This window comes from Schistosoma haematobium, chromosome 4 (assembly GCF_000699445.3).
Source record: "Schistosoma haematobium chromosome 4, whole genome shotgun sequence".
Taxonomy (NCBI): domain Eukaryota; kingdom Metazoa; phylum Platyhelminthes; class Trematoda; order Strigeidida; family Schistosomatidae; genus Schistosoma; species Schistosoma haematobium.
The window spans coordinates 2,732,877-2,749,615 of NC_067199.1; the positions used below are offsets into that span (position 1 = coordinate 2,732,877).

Below are 16,739 nucleotides of genomic sequence, written 5' to 3' on the forward strand. Positions count from 1 at the left end.
CTGTTCATATGTGATATAACCATGTAATTAATACTGCAGTTGTGAATAGATGACAAACAAGTAATTATAGTACGGAATCAGTTGTGAAACTATAAATCTATATGACTGAAAAATATACTGATCAGATCAAGACATATGATAGTTTACATTCACTAAGCCACTGACTCATTTGGTAATATGAGAAGTTGCCAACTGTAATCTGCGGGCTGATTATAATTTCTGAGTACAAATATTTATTATTTTAACACATAGACATTGGTACAAAGAGGTACCAAATACATATGCGCCACACAAATCTCATTCGATACGTGTGTGGGTTGTGATACTGCTCGAGTGCCCAGACCGAAACAGGTGGTTTTACTAGGGGGCCACTCCCCGAGCCTTCGACCTGAAGGTCTAACACACAAGGCAGTGGAGCATCGTAAGGAGATGCAGTCCCATGGTAGCCGGTGACCAACGATTGGTTCATACGTCATTTGTTCCATCAGGATACCGGAGCCCATGTTCACCATTGGTTTGGAATCAAGGTTTTCCAACTCCCCTAGCTGGACTCTCCATGTCCACATGAGATAGTTCAAAGATAACGCCAGTAGAACAGATATATTTAATTTTTATCTTCCTCCCTAAATTTTGAACTTATTATTATCATGTATTATTCATTCTCCGATCACATTTACAAATTCACTATGTTTATAGTTCCCATTACTATTGATATTGATACTTTCGATTTCTCCTTTGTCATACATAATAATTACCTCATTCACCAGATATTAGGTAATGAGCAACACTGTAACCATAAAAGGTAACGATTATTATCCAGATACTCAAACTGAAATAGATGAAGCCAGATTTCAACCTGTGATTTAATGGTTAACAACAACAACTACAAAAACAGTCGGACACCCTAACTACTAAAAGTTACCACTTCAATTTCACCTACTAAATATCTATTTGTTTGATATTCGGAAAAAATATTTAAATCTTTAAAAACAAAACTCAATATTTTATCAAAAGAAATGATACAACTTTCATTTTCATATTTATACAATAATGATAATAATCATTATATCAACACATTGAATGTACAAAAGCTATTTGAGTGATTTTCGTGGTCGTTTAATATCTACAAGAAAAGAATTAAAAATAATACAGATTATTTCTCTTTTTTTCTTAAACATTGATGATTAAAGCACATTTTGCGTGATGCCTTCAAATGCCCTGGTATGGCCGAGAGTGGGGTGGACCCTCCCTCCTTCTCGAAATGCTCTCACACGGCCACGAGTATACAGCCTCTACCAGGGAAGTCCTACTCACTGACTTCTCGCGGCATTACTGTTGTTTACGAAATTGAGAGGACGAAAAGCGAATGTCCGGCGCTTTAACAGGGTTGGTGGACACGGAGGATTCATCTAGATGAGTTGAAAAAGCCTGATTACAAACCAATGGTGCACATGGGCTGCAGTATCCTGAAGGAATAAATGGCGTATAAACCAATTTTTGGCCACCGGCTACCATGGGACTGTATCTCCTGAAGTTGCTCCACTGCCTTGTGGATCAGACTTTTAGGTCAAAGGCTCCGGGTGTGGCCCCCTAAGAAATCCACCTGTTTCGGTTTGGGCACCCGGGTAGTATCCCAGCCTTCACACAAATCGAATGATTTATGTGGCGCATCTTTATTTGGTGCCTCCATGTACCAATGTTTATATGTCTAAATAAATAAATAAACTTAATCAAGGATTCTAAACAAAAACGAAATTAAACTATTTGGCGTCTCAGAGTTTCACAATAGTTTGTGAAAATATTTCAAACAATCGCTTTAGTGAATAAACAAACTTACCTTGTGATTTTCCAACAGCAAGTCGTTTATTATTGATTGCTTGAGTTGATTTATTACGAGTTAACCAGAGAGTTTTATTACACTTATATAGTTCTAAGGATAACTTCTTATAAATAAAATGTCCATATTTATGTGAGTGAAGGTGGTTAGTAGCATTAATTAATTGTTCTGCCATTAATTCTTTATAAATTATCGGTTGAGGTAAGGTATTTGTAGCCGTCCATAATGCTTCAACCACATGACTACCGCTAGGATGGCATGCCAAAACAGAGAAGCCGTTCTATATGTGTTGGAAAGAAAACCATATACTCAAATTAAAGAAATAGCTAATTATAAAAACAGTCTTCATTATCAAAATAGAAGATGAGAAAAAATACGTCCGAAATAAAATGAAAGTAGTGAAGTGTTTGTGGTTACTTAATGACCAACACTTTTATGCTTGGGTAAACATTTGTTACGTAATATTAAGTTGGCCACTTTATTTAAATACATAAACATATGACTGGTATTGTAGACTTTGAATTAACATGGCTTGAAGTCGGTTAGTGGAGTGAATGCATCCACTTTATGTCTTCCCGTAGATATTGACATTCAGTATTCTTTCATGCATACGTTCACACAGAACCATATTCTCAACGTTTAGCTTTTCTTACTGAAATCCAGTTATCTCGAGTCCTTTACCATGCATCTTGCTGTGCCAGTGTGGTATGAAAACTGGGACTAATGTATATTTTTACAGGCCCACCTATGTCCAGTATGAGAACTGGTTGACTGATATGAACATTAGTTTTGTCTAATGAACTGTGTTCGGTTGAAATTTTGGGTTCCAGTCTTGGAGTAAACATCAACTCCGGAACGCAAAGACATCCACCTGACGAGTCCCAAATAAGATCAAACGTTTGTCCTGGATTCTACTGGTAGCTACAACTCATCGTTTGTACGAAAATCTTTGTCATAATAAATCTTCTTTACAATATATTTTTTCCGAAATAACCGCGGCTAGGAGAAATGTAGCTCAAAATTGACTCAATCAACATATACTCATTATTGAGTTGTATTCGATTATAATTAGAAGCAACATAAAATATACGTCCTGAACTTCACCACTAGATGCTCCCAGCTATATCCGAATGAAATTTGTCAGCATAAGAAAGTCATAAGTTAAAACATAGTTATTATATGAAAAGAACAAGATATAATGGTGAGACTATAATTTATGGACGACATTTAAGCGACGCTGAACTGACCTTGAGAGTGTCCACCTAATAACTAGGATCAAATGAGGGTTATAAACCAGTGTGAGGAATTCGAATTATGATTTACAGCTGATGGTTAAGGTTAGGAATCAGACTTAAGGTTTTCATTAAGAACTGACATCAGTTATAATACCAAAACGCTATTTGACCAAATGGATGAGTGAATTTCGCGCCAAAAATCTAAGATCTGTTATCTTATACCCCTGATTGCTTTGTTCATAAATTATAGTCTCGCCTACAATATATTTTTTTCAAAGCAAAATACCATCAACTAACCATTAGAGACTTCAATAATGTAATTTTAAGCTCACTAATTACAGATTCTGATAAAATTAGCGCTTCTAAAACTCTTGATAATTGATAATGTTGTGCCCATGCAATTAAACGTTTAGGGGATTGACTTAATAAACTGTTAATCACTTTAATAGGATGAGCATAAGTGAATTTAAATAAACTTTCAACAAATAAACATCCTGGTACAGTGACTGGATTGACTAGATCTTCTTTATTGTCAAAGTATTGATTATCATCATTATTATCCTTTTCTTGTACTGACTGATTGGTGATGTGTTCATTTAATTCACTGAGAGTTATCATTCCAACAAGACAACGAATGAATAAATCTTCTTTAGATTTTGAAGAAGAATGTTTTTCAGTAAAACCAAAAATTGACGGTAGCATCTAGAAGTGTTGAATAAATAAATAAACAACAATAATGATGATAATTGAAATTCGATGACCAGATGCGTTTCAATGATGAAATAAGTGAATAATAACATTATATTTTTCATTGAAATCGTGAACCAATCTAAATTAGACCATCATTTGAAACCTCGTGTGTTATTACAGGTATGAGGGCTGATATCACTTCCCAGCATCACACCGTGGAAGGGTTATATCTTGAGGGACCTGAAAAGGAAGTTGGATTAGTGGGAACGTGACCACAGAGCCCAAGGGACAACTACTTGAGGTCGGTCACGCATGACCTTTCTATGGGAAGTTTCTGACGTGTTAGCTCCGTTCTTCAAAGGGCATTACCACCGGAGACGAAGTCCGTGAGGTAAGGTGAGGCTTGATATTTCTAGGATCGACCTTTCCTAACCCTTTCCTTCCTTGTGAGAAGGAAGCATCGCTGCAGATGCTGGTTGTCCGAAGGAAACACCTTACTGCTGTCACACCCCTCTACAGTCAGCAGTACGACTTCGCCCTCAGACCTTGAGTTGCTGCTTTTAGTCTTACCGTTCTCCAATCGACCTGTCTGGCATGGTAGAACCTGCAGGAACATATGTTCCAGCCAATATAGCTCGGTTGAGTCATCACAATAAGCAATCCTGACCACCACGTCAATGTAGTAGCTATGGTCGGGATTTGAAACCTAGAAGTAGTGGATGAGTTTTTCGTCTTAGTACGAGATTTCCCAACAGTGCGTATCGATAATCCCACACGCAGGAGTCGGACCTATGACCTTCAGGCGTGCAGATTATCATTATAAAATCTTTGGTTGGTGAAAACGACCACTATATTAAACTGATTTATTTATCCTAGAAATAGTTTTCTTTTCTCAAAAGTGTTAGTCAAGTCACATAAACACTTTTTTGGAAAAGGATAACCATTGATCTTTTCAACAGTTTTTTGTTTTGGAAAAGAAATAAAACGAACACACAGAAAGTTATCATAAATTGAATGACTTTGAACAAGTATGATAAGAATTAGGAAATTGGGATTATTTGAATAAGTGAAGAATATTAAACAATAAAATGATATTGTATAGAGGAGTTGCAATCAATGGTAAGTCTTTACAATGAAGAAATTATAAATTCTTATTGATGGAATGATAAACAATAAATGACTTGCTACATAACATTATAGATAAGTCAGCCAATTTGAAGAGTCAATCAATAAGATAAGAAATAATAGTAGTAAGCATTTGGACATAGGAAATTTAACTCTGAAAGAATTAATGAACTCGAGAAACACGATATTTGGAATAGTATTAAAACTTGAAATTAACTGTAGGACAAACTATGAATGCATGTGTATTATATTATCACCTACGGTTTTTAATTGAAGATAATGATCATGCCCATTAGTCATAGGAAACTGTAGTTTGAAAGTTATTAACTTCATGGATAAGTTCGATATCTTAGTTCGAGTACGGTTGGTCTTTACTTAATCTCTACTCAGTCAGTCAGCTACAACGTAGGACCAGGCACATATGTGCATCGATCCAAGTTGCCACATCTCATTACACAAGTTGTATATACATAATAATCTGAAGAAGAACAATATAGGCTTGAAATGGATTAGGATATTTGAAAACACAAGCTATTTCACTAATAATACAAGTGTTGATATATATAATATATAAAATGTTTACTCGTAGGAATGTACGTTGAAATTCTTCAGAAGGATGCCTGATACATAAATCAGCCAAATCTGTTAATATACCATGCTGTTTATTGGGAATAATGCTACGTATGCCAAATTTATTACTTTTGCACGACTGAATAACAGTAAAAAAGTTTTTAATATCAACTGGTTTTACTAAACGTCGAATGACCGCTCGTAACACACGACTAGCTGTTTGATTTGACATAAGAATATCTGCTACTGTTACGGGATTTGAATCATTGCTATCCAAAGAGAGTGAACATTCTGATAAAATATGAGTGTTTAAAAATTTTGCAAAATTAGCCCCTGGCATAACCTCCACGAGAAGTTCAGCGAAGTAGGTGGCAACTGGGTGAGCATAAGAATCAAGATATCTGAAATGGGGGAAAAAGAGTGGTACCAGTAATCTAACGTGAAATACGTTCGCACATCACAACTGTATCCCTAGGACTGTCATCACATAGAATATCCTCAGACTACCAGATAAGTAATACTACCTCACTTTCTAGAGTGAAAAAAGTGGGGCGGAGTTTAGGCCCGTAAACAAGTAGTTGAATGTTGAACATTTTAATCACTAGGCCATAAACTTGCATGTAAGTACAGTTCCGTTAAAAGAAAAGTGTACGTTATATCTTTGTCAACGTACCAAGTGTTAATGTTCGCAGTCTGAAATTGTGATCAGTGGTAGTGTAGTGCCTGTGCTTCGTTAACCAATCACCCTCGTAACCGTTATCATATCATCCTCAACGGTGTTTGAAATCAGAAGGCAAAGGGAAGCAGCGACTACAATTTTATTAGCAGATAGCTCAGACCATAAAGCAGTGAGGCGAATGAACGAGTCAGCGAACCGAGAGTGTGTAGAGTGGAAATGTACATGTATATATATAGGGAAATGAATGGATCATCGAATCAATTAAGCAGCTAATAACAAAGCTGGCAGAATGAATATATGCGTAGACGGTAAACAATGTTCAAGCATACATATTTCATACAAGCACAATAGTAATAAATTTACAATAAGTTGTTGTCGTACGGATGACTTTGTCCTCTAAATAAGTTAACAAAAGGGCTTAACTGAGTTAAATGAGAACAAACTCAATTGCACATGAGTTGCTATAGTAGCCGTGAATAATAATAATAAATTATTAGTGTTGGCTGTAAATTTATTGAAAATACTACTGAAAATCTACAGGAAATACCATCTGAATAACACTGAAAGCATGCTTAAGGTTTCAGAATTCGCAATCAATCTATTTAGTTATGTTTGTTGATACGGCTTTTTAGAAGCACGACGAAGCCTCCAGAGGCTTTAAAGGAGCCGAAAAGATTGCACCCAATGAAGACTTGGTGGAGATTTCTAGAATATCAACGTGGCATGCAACGATTGGACGACAGAATAACTTGCTTCCTTGCGGATTATCTAGACTATAATGATGTTATAGCAAACACTAATAACTATAAATACCCACGTTTTTCCATGCATTTTTGATCCTTACCCAATAGTCACTTCCTTTGCTTCTTTCATGTCCTGATTTGCGACTGTAGGGTTCTACACGTTCGAGTGCCGTTAGTTGTATATCGTATTCTGTCGTAATCACGTAGAGGACGTAACAATGCCGTGGACGAACACCACTTTAGAAGTCATAATACATCCTGCATACACCAGATAACTATTACTACTACCTGGCAAAACGATAGCCTTCGAAAGACCGGAAAAAGAAATGGATAACAAAGCTATTTACTACTGTTTCAGTGGAAATTTTTGGAAAATACGGAACCAATCCTCCCTAATTGATAGGAATAAAAATAATAAGTGTTTTTACTAACCTTGTAATCAAATCGTCTTCTTGTAAATTCAAACTAAACAAACCAGAATACTTCATAACCTTTTTAAACTTTTTTGTAAATACATCAGGAAGACGAGCTGATGCGACAAGCAATAATACTTGAATAAATGGACAAAGGTGTTCGTTGACCACATGATCTAAATAGTATTAATTATAATATGGTTTTAACACTAAAAAACCTACTTTTCAATGCTTTCGTAAATAAGAACTCTTTACACAACTCATTAAGTGATTGAATATAATTTTCATCATACGGTGTGACAAGTTGAACAGCTGACTTATAAGTATCTTTGAAAAATGATATTATCAAGTTAGCAGTATACTTGTTTTCTTGTCCTTTTCTAAACGAACTCCAGCTAAAATTTGTGGATAAATGCGACATGTATGCGTTGCATGAGAATTGGTTATATAGACTGGCAGATTTTCTTTCATATGAGTACAGAAACTTTGTATATGATCAACAATCAATTCGTCGGCGTTATATTCAGCTGTTTGACATTTAGACAATGCCTTGTGAAGCAAATGATATGCAAACTTGCTATTGATTAATCGACCCCAACCTTTGGATAGAATTTTTAGCAAGAGAGCAATACACTCCACGTTTGCATCTGTAATTAATTCTTCTAAACACCTGCATACTTGTGGATGTAGTGCTAATGACCAACCATCTTTTTGAAATGCCAAAAACGTATTTAGTATAAAGTTGTCTAAAAGTATATAAAAGAAGTGCTTGAAACCAAATACTATTTGTCATAGATGCGAAAATATAAATAGTGCATGTAGTACATGCGAAAACCTACCCAAACAAATCTGAACACATAATTGAACAAATGTCAATACTGACACTAGCAACAACCAACTCTCGCTTTTTACTACATAAAAGTTAGCAACAATGCTGACCTTACGTAAAATTCATTTACAGATATCATGTTTGACGAGTGGCACCATCGCTATGTCCTTTTCAGCGTTCATTTTGTCTATCACAATGAGCTTATATTCTCGGTACGTTTTTGCTCAGCCGAGCTCGATGTATAGTGCAATATCATTGCCACACAACCCACGTGGAGAAACATTTGTAAAAAACGGTTGTCTTGTTAAGTATCTAGGTGACTAGTCTTTAATTTTGAACACACTTTAAAGCTAGTAATTAATATATAAAAGCGATTTGGCAACAAATTGGATGAACCTTAAATAATTGAAATTTTGATGAAAAATACAATTTATAATCTTACGTAACCTTAGCAGAACTTACGTTTCTCTTCGATATCTGTTATAGACGACAAGCAATGCACGCGGTTCAAATAATACTTTATAGTGCTTCTTTCAACATGTACTCGTTCCATCAGTTCGGTAAATTATTAATGCCTTCTGTCTATACTATCTGGAAGGCCTCTTTTCTAAAATTAAAATGGAGAAAACAGTCCTAGAAAAAAGAAACATAATGGGAACACATGACCAACTGTCCTCTTAATTTAACTCATTGGAGCCTAATACTAGTCTTTACTCCCAACCAAGAGTCGTGGAATTATCATTTCAATAAACATGCCGATCCCTTTATTTTGTCTGACATTAGTTTTCAAGCGTTATCCAGAAAGCTACTCAGGTATAAGACTTTATCGCGGTAGGTCGACAAGTCACGTCTATTATTATTATTTAAGCACATTCGTTAAGGGAGGCACCGAATATATGTGCGCCATACTTCATCATTAGATTTGTTTGACGGTTGGAATACTGCCCGGGCGCCCAAGCTGAAGCAAGTGGTTTACTCAGGGTGTCAGTGCCCGAGCCTTTGACCTTAAGGTTCAATCCACAAGGCAGTGGAACAACGTTAGGAGATGCAATCCCATGGTAGCCAGTGACCGATAATTGGTTCATACGCCATTTGTTCCCTTAGAATCCTGGAGCTCATTTGAACTATTGGTTTGGTATCAGGGTTTACTAACTCTCCTGGGCGGATCCTCCATATACATTAACCCTATTAAAGCACCGGACATTCGCTTTTTGTTCTGTAAAATTCGTAAAGAACACCTCCGGCGCGAGAAGTCAGTGAGTCAATGGTATACAATGTTTAAACCAGTATTTTGCGTCATATATGGTTGACCTAACGAGAAACCTAAAACAAAAGTGGTCTATATTTTACGATAGCTTAACAAATGATTAGTGAAGATACAACAGAACAGTAGTAGAGTATTTTTGCTCGTCGTTTGCTTCATTTCGACCGATTGATATTAACACCAATAAAATGTAAATCATATTTACTTGACAGACATTCTGTCGATAAATCGCATTGACACAACGCAGATGACACGAGTCGAATGTGAATTGTATTTAGAATACTTATATTCCAGACATGTTAATGTTGAACGGCAGACAGATAATGGATATATTAGAGTTAACAACAAAGTGAGTCAATCTTTATGAACATCAAAGAAATACAGGAAGTGATTAGACGCATATATGTATAAAAAACAGTTAAGGTAATGCGCGAACAGTTGAAAACACAAAACATATGTGGGACAGAATAGATGAAAAAGCTTGAATGATGCGTCCTTTCGAAAGTTAAAATAAATCATGTAAGGGTGAATAATGAGTATTGCAACACATTAATATTCTTTTTCTTTGTGGATACCGTCGTCAGCAGAACCGTCTATGAGTATTGTCGTACAACATGTCATGAAATCTGTGCTTATTTTCGCAAAAACTTTAGATAGTTTTTTATACGGTGTACATTAGTGACTGTTAGCTCGATCGAATACTAGGACCGAGTTTTATGACTTCTTGTACGGCCGAGAGTGGGGTGAGTCCGCTCTCCCCCTCGAAATACTCTCACACGGCCGCGCGTATACAGCCTCTGCCAGGGAAGTCCTACTCATTGCCTTCTCGTGGCGAGGGTGTTGTTTACGAAAATGAGAGGACGAAAAGCGAATGTCCGGCGCTTTAACCGGATCACAAACCAATGGTGCACATGGGCTCCAGTATCCTGCGGGAACAAATGGCGTATGAACCAATCTTTGGTCACCGGCTACCATGGGATTGCATCTCCTTACGATGCTCCACTGCCTTGTGGGTTAGACCTTTAGGTCAAAGGCTCGGGAGTGGCCCCTAAGAAAACCACCTGCTTCGGTTTGGGCACCCGGGCAGTATCACAGCCCACACACAAACGATGAACTCTATGTCTTTGGCAACTACTTTTATCGCTCCGAAAAACAATCAGTCGATTCAAATAATTATCATTACTATTATTGTCATTATTAATACTATTATTATTACTATTATTGTCGTTATTATTATTATTATTTCCCACATTATTCACCCTCTTTTATACTTATACAGCGGCTCGTCTTTGGTGGAAATCCGACTGTATCTAAACGTTCTCGAGTCACTGTCCGGTTGAAAGTTGTATGTTACCATCGAATATGAGTACTGAAGCAGTGTTTCTGAAACCACGTGCGCCATTCAAACTGGCTGCCTTCAACGTTCGCACACTTATGCAGGTTGGTCAACAGATAGGGCTGGCTATGTCTTTGGAAAGTCTTAATATTGATGTTTGTTGTCTATCCGAGACCCGTATTTTTAAGACTCTAGCGAAGTACTACAAATTCGCTCTACATCTGTCACTTCAAAATGCTTGTTTTACGTGCGCTTATCCGGGGACCCTGTGGCATCTTCGTCTGGTCTTGCAGGCGTTGGTGTCGCACTAAGCGCTAGAGCTGAGGCAGCACTAGTCGATTGGATCCCCATTAACAGTCGGTTATGTGCTGTTGTGCTGCTGTGGTAAAACTCATCCTTGATTGCATCCGGGCTGCAATCTGTCGGGGCATAGGCGGAGATGACGAAAAGACATCGTTTCTCACGCCGATTTCTTCTCACTTTGATGGAGCGAATTTGTAGTACTTCGCTAGAGTCTTAAAAATACGGGTCTCGGATAGACAACAAACATCAATATTAAGACTTTCCAAAGACATAGCCAGCCCTATCTGTTGACCAACCTGCATAAGTGTGCGAACGTTGAAGGCAGCCAGTTTGAATGGCGCACGTGGTTTCAGAAACACTGCTTCAGTACTCATATTCGATGGTAACATACAACTTTCAACCGGACAGTGACTCGAGAACGTTTAGATACAGTCGGATTTCCACCAAAGACGAGCCGCTGTATAAGTATAAAAGAGGGTGAATAATGTGGGAAATAATAATAATAATAACGACAATAATAGTAATAATAATAGTATTAATAATGACAATAATAGTAATGATAATTATTTGAATCGACTGATTGTTTTTCGGAGCGATAAAAGTAGTTGCCAAAGACATAGAGTTCATCGTTTGTGTGTGGGCTGTGATACTGCCCGGGTGCCCAAACCGAAGCAGGTGGTTTTCTTAGGGGGCCACTCCCCGAGCCTTTGACCTAAAGGTCTAACCCACAAGGCAGTGGAGCATCGTAAGGAGATGCAATCCCATGGTAGCCGGTGACCAAAGATTGGTTCATACGCCATTTGTTCCCGCAGGATACTGGAGCCCATGTGCACCATTGGTTTGTGATCCGGTTAAAGCGCCGGACATTCGCTTTTCGTCCTCTCATTTTCGTAAACAACACCCTCGCCACGAGAAGGCAATGAGTAGGACTTCCCTGGCAGAGGCTGTATACGCGCGGCCGTGTGAGAGTATTTCGAGGGGGAGAGCGGACTCACCCCACTCTCGGCCGTACCAGGGCATTCGGGGGCAACGAAGTGACCACCACCAAAAGATTGATGTTAGCAAGCTGGTTGCAACTTCTGTTGCAAATAAGTATCGAACCGAGCTAGCCTCTAGGCTAGCTACCACTCCACCGAAAAGTATAGATGAGCATTGGTTGCAATTGCATGACGCCATGAAAATGGCGGGAACAGTTAGTTGTGGGTTTGAGAAACGTCCAGCTTTTAAGCACTGGGTTTCTTCTGGTTCCTTACAACTCATTGAAGCCCGTCGGTCTACTCCGAGTGACCGTGAGTTTGACCATAAACGAAGGATGTTACGTAAGGAAATTGGGCAAAGCTTGCGTAAGGACCGAGAAGCCTGGTGGTCGAAGCGTGCTAATGAGCTGGAAGCAGCAGCTGCATCTGGTAATTACCGGAAGCTCTTCCAGCTCATCCGAGCCACTGGCAGCAAGAAGTCTGGTGTGAGTGAAACAATCTGCGAGGATGATGGGATGCCAATCACTAACATCCATCGACGTCTTGGACGGTTGGCAGAATTTTTCGAGGGGCAGTTCAACTGGCCTGCTGCTCCGGCAACATCGGTCAAACTGTCCTGCCCTCCATGGCCGGTGACGACTGATCCACCAAACGAGGAGGAAGTCCGCAAGGAACTCCAACTCTTGAACCGTTACAAATCACCTGGCCCAGATGACTTACCTCCGGCTCTTTTTAAAGATGGTGGTGACTTTTTGACTAAGGAATTGACGACGTTGTTTACAAAGGTTTGGGAACTAGAGAGTGTGCCAACGTCATGGAATGAGTCGATAGTTGTCCCTATCTTTAAAAAGGGTTCACGTCGTTCCTGTAACAACTATCGGGGATAAGTCTACTTCCGATTGCGTCCAAGCTATTGGCTTCCGTCATACTTCGTAGGTTGTTCAAAACCCGAGAAAGATTGACTCGCGAGGAGCAGGCTGGGTTTCGTTCTGGTCGAGGATGTATTGATCATATCTTCACCCTCCGCCAAATGTTAGAACATCGCCATACTTATCAAAGGCCAACAATCGTAGTGTTTCTTGACATCAGGGCTGCCTTCGATTCGTTGGACAGAACTGTTCTCTGGGATTGTCTATTGAAGAAGAGTGTGCCTGAGAAGTTTATTAACATCCTAAAAGCCCTATATAAAAACACCTCAGGCAGAGTGAGGGCATACAACCCCCTTTCTCCATTGTTCCATTCGAGTAGTGGGGTTAGGCAGGGTTGCCCAATCTCACCATTCCTCTTCAACTTTGCCATCGATGACATTCTGGAAACAGCTCTGATGAATGTAAGTAATGGTGGTGTGGATCTGTTGCCTGGAGAAAGACTTCTTGACTTCTTGAGTATGCGGACCATATTGTCTTACTGTGCGATAATGCCCAAGGCATGCAATCCGCACTTAATCAGTTGGCAATCAGTGTCCGTAGGTATGGTATGTGCTTTGCACCTTCGAAGTGCAAAGTACTCCTACAAGACTGGCAGGATTCCAATCCTGTACTCACCCTGGATGGTGAGCAGATAGACGTAGTCGAGAAGTTCGTGTATCTAGGTAGCTGCATAAGTGCTGGTGGGGGTGTGAGTGATGAGATCAATGCACGTATAGTGAAAGCCAGAGCGGCTTATGCCAATCTGGGCCATCTATGGCGCCTTCGTGATGTTAGTCTGGCCGTAAAAGGTCGGATCTACAACGCGTCGGTGAGAGCAGTTTTGCTCTATGCTTGTGAAACCTGGCCTCTCCGAGTTGAGGATGTTAGACGACTCTCTGTGTTCGATCATCGCTGTCTCCGAAGGACTGCTGACATTCAGTGGCAAAACCATGTCAGTAATGCAGAGGTTCGACATCGTGTGTTCGGGCACAGAGATGATAATTCAATTGGTGTGACTATCTTGAAACACCGACTTCGGTGGCTTGGACATGTTCTCCGAATGTCGTCCCAGAGAATTCCACGTCGTGCATTATTTGCCGACTCTGGGACTGGTTGGAAGAAACGGAGGTGGTTAGTGCATGACATGGTGTCGTGGTATGAAAGAAAGCTGCAAAGGACTGGCTTCTGTTGGACCTTCACGACTCCCTGGTTGGGGTCTGAGAGATGGTGCTACACAGTGGCTAGAGACGTTATCAGATATGGCTCAGAATAGAAGCCAGTGGCGATCCTGCTGTAACCTTCTTTTACTTTCTTCATAAAAAGTGGTTGTGTCTCCCTTACCTGAAAGATTTCTTCCGATTGTACCTTTGCGTTCCCTGATTACTAGCACATTACCTTACACCAATCTCTTCGTTATTGTTCTCTCTTTTTTTGTTGCGCTCCTTAGCTTTTTTTTTCTTTCTTTGTATTCCTCTCGAATTTTCATTGTTTTGTGTGGCGCATATATATTGGCGCTCTCTTGTACCAATATTCATGTGTCCAAATAAAATAAATAAATATGGGGTCCGAATAGGGTGGCTTAGATATCGACGTACAATCACTGAGTTCAAGCCACATACTATTATTTCTCAGTTAATGAGACGGAAAGCATAAACCAATAGGTGGTTACCTAGTTGCATTAAACATTCCTAATCCTTGTACATTACACTAATTTAACTTAGATTTGAAACTAAACAATTTGAATCAAGGAGATAGGCACAGCGAAATATGTGAAATTTCAAACTCAAACAGCACTCAACAGTTCAAGATATTATTTATTAACCGTGGTACAACTAGGATGTCTTAGTAAACTGGAAAGTATTAGGAGACCATAGCCAATTTAGATCTAGTTTGTGGGTTAAAAGGTTCACAAAATGAAAATTAGTATGGCCAAAATCATGCTTACATATTTGAATGTAGTCAAAATAGCTTTACTGAGATCATAAATGAAGTAGCTCGATTCCTATTATCAACTGATTTCGTATAAAGTTACCACCCAAACCCCCAAAGTATCTTTACAAATTTTTATATTGGCATATTTAGCATCCCAAATGTTACACTATAAAACAGCTAACAGGAGATAAAAAGCAATCGACCTAGACTGAGTATTGATTTATTCAGTTTACTCGGATTTTCTGTTCAAAACATTATTCATTAATGCTAAAGTAGGTTAATGGTTTTCTCAGAATCGATCACAATGGCGTAGGTGCATACACTCTTTGTCTCCTTTTAAACTATGAGATTAAAGTCGCTTCACATCTTTCTACGAACTAATTCTTTCTTACTGTAATATACCTTAATATGCTATCATTCTTCCATGTATTAACATCATATCACTACCTCAACTTGTCTTCATGAAGATACAGAAGTAATAACGAAAGGTCTTACGGTGATATTTACTCTTTCTACTTGTAGTACCACTAAATCTTAATCTTAGTTCAAAAGTTCAGGGAACTAGCATAATCGGAAGCTTAATAATTGGCATAAAACATACTCCACTCGGTAGCGTAAGAGCTGATAATACGCGGGGTTCAATCTTCAGTCTTCAGACCTCAGTAATAAGGATAGGACGTCTATCGACCTATATTAATCCTTGCAGTTTGTAATACTGTGAAGGTCCAATCTCGTTTTGAATATATTAACAGAGGGTGCTGATAGTACGTGTTCCGGTAGAGAATTCCAGTACTCGGTGCGAGAAACGGAACTCCAGACGTAAACGATTTTATCTCGGTTTTTGAACTTTCTTCGAATGTCCTCTCAAATGATCAGTCCTGGACGAAAGTAAAAGATCAGACGTGTTAATACCACGGTCATCGATCAGTATACGATAAGCCAATATTAGATCACCTTGGCCAGTTTGACGGAAGAACTTTCCACACAATCTTCAATAGTTTCATCCGTCCCCATTTAGAGTACGGAAACATAGTACTCCCACCTCACTCCAAAAGGACAAGGCCACTTTGGAGCGTATCCAACGGCGAGCCACGAAATCAGTTCGAGGACTCAAATCTAAGCCTTACGATAAGATAACGGAAATAAGTTGAGGTGTCTCAGTCTGTCTTCATAAGATAGGTCAGATAGACCTTCTACCATTTAGTACTTCGTCGTCGGACTCTTTCCAGCATCTCTGCTTCATACTTGAAACAAGGATGCGCTGCTTGAATCCTGTATTCTAAATGTGGTCGAAATAAATCGGGTACAACAGTTTCATCTGCAATTCCACAGGACCCTCCGAAGTGAACCTAAGCGCTAATTTAATGTTCCGTAAATTGCAGCACTTAAGACTAGATACTTCTCCTGGCCCGGATATGGTTCATCCTGCCATACTGAGGGAGGCAGCCTCGATCCTGGCAACGCCGCTTAGCGTGATGTTTTCACACTCGCTAAGCCGAGGCAAATTACCGGAAAAATGGAAGTTGGCTCACATCACACCAATTTTCAAAGGTGGTCGACGCAATGAACCTTCAAGTTATCGGCCGGTGGCTCTTCTGTCATTACCTTCAAAACTCATGGAGTCCCTGATATGCGACGGTTTAAACGACTATCTACTGTCCTTAAATTTCTTCTCACCCCAACAGCATGGTTTCAGGAAGGTTTACTCTTGTATAACCAACCTGCTGACTGCGGTGGACAGATGGACAAGCATCCTCGATCGCAAGGGAAAGGTTGATGTCATTTACCTTGATTTCTCAAAAGCTTTTGATAAGGTTAACCACTTATGTCTTATCAATAAGCTCAAACAACTAGGTATCAAACCACCTCTAATCGATTGGCTTACTTCATACCTAAAA

At 39.1% G+C, this 16,739-nt stretch overlaps 2 protein-coding genes across 2 annotated transcripts in view; one reads left to right on the top strand and one right to left on the bottom strand.

The window, feature by feature from the left end:
• Positions 1-815, top strand: part of STK10_1 (serine threonine kinase 10) — a 61,762-nt gene extending 60,947 nt beyond the window's left edge. Inside the window, exon 19 of the mRNA XM_051215467.1 lies at positions 768-815. The gene's annotated coding sequence lies outside the window, so the exon portion shown is untranslated. The remainder of the gene's footprint in view (positions 1-767) is intronic.
• Positions 816-1,075: 260 nt separating this feature from the next.
• On the bottom strand, positions 1,076-15,484 carry NOP9 (Nucleolar protein 9). Its single transcript, XM_051215469.1, has 9 exons — positions 15,443-15,484; positions 8,584-8,728; positions 7,655-8,038; positions 7,515-7,619; positions 7,312-7,468; positions 5,471-5,858; positions 3,370-3,774; positions 1,838-2,117; positions 1,076-1,123 (listed from the first exon to the last, which is right to left on the bottom strand). Exons 2-9 carry the CDS (start codon positions 8,672-8,674, stop codon positions 1,092-1,094), a joined length of 1,842 nt encoding a protein of 613 aa, XP_051065974.1. The 5' UTR covers positions 8,675-8,728; positions 15,443-15,484; the 3' UTR covers positions 1,076-1,091.
• Positions 15,485-16,739: the final 1,255 nt, after the last annotated feature.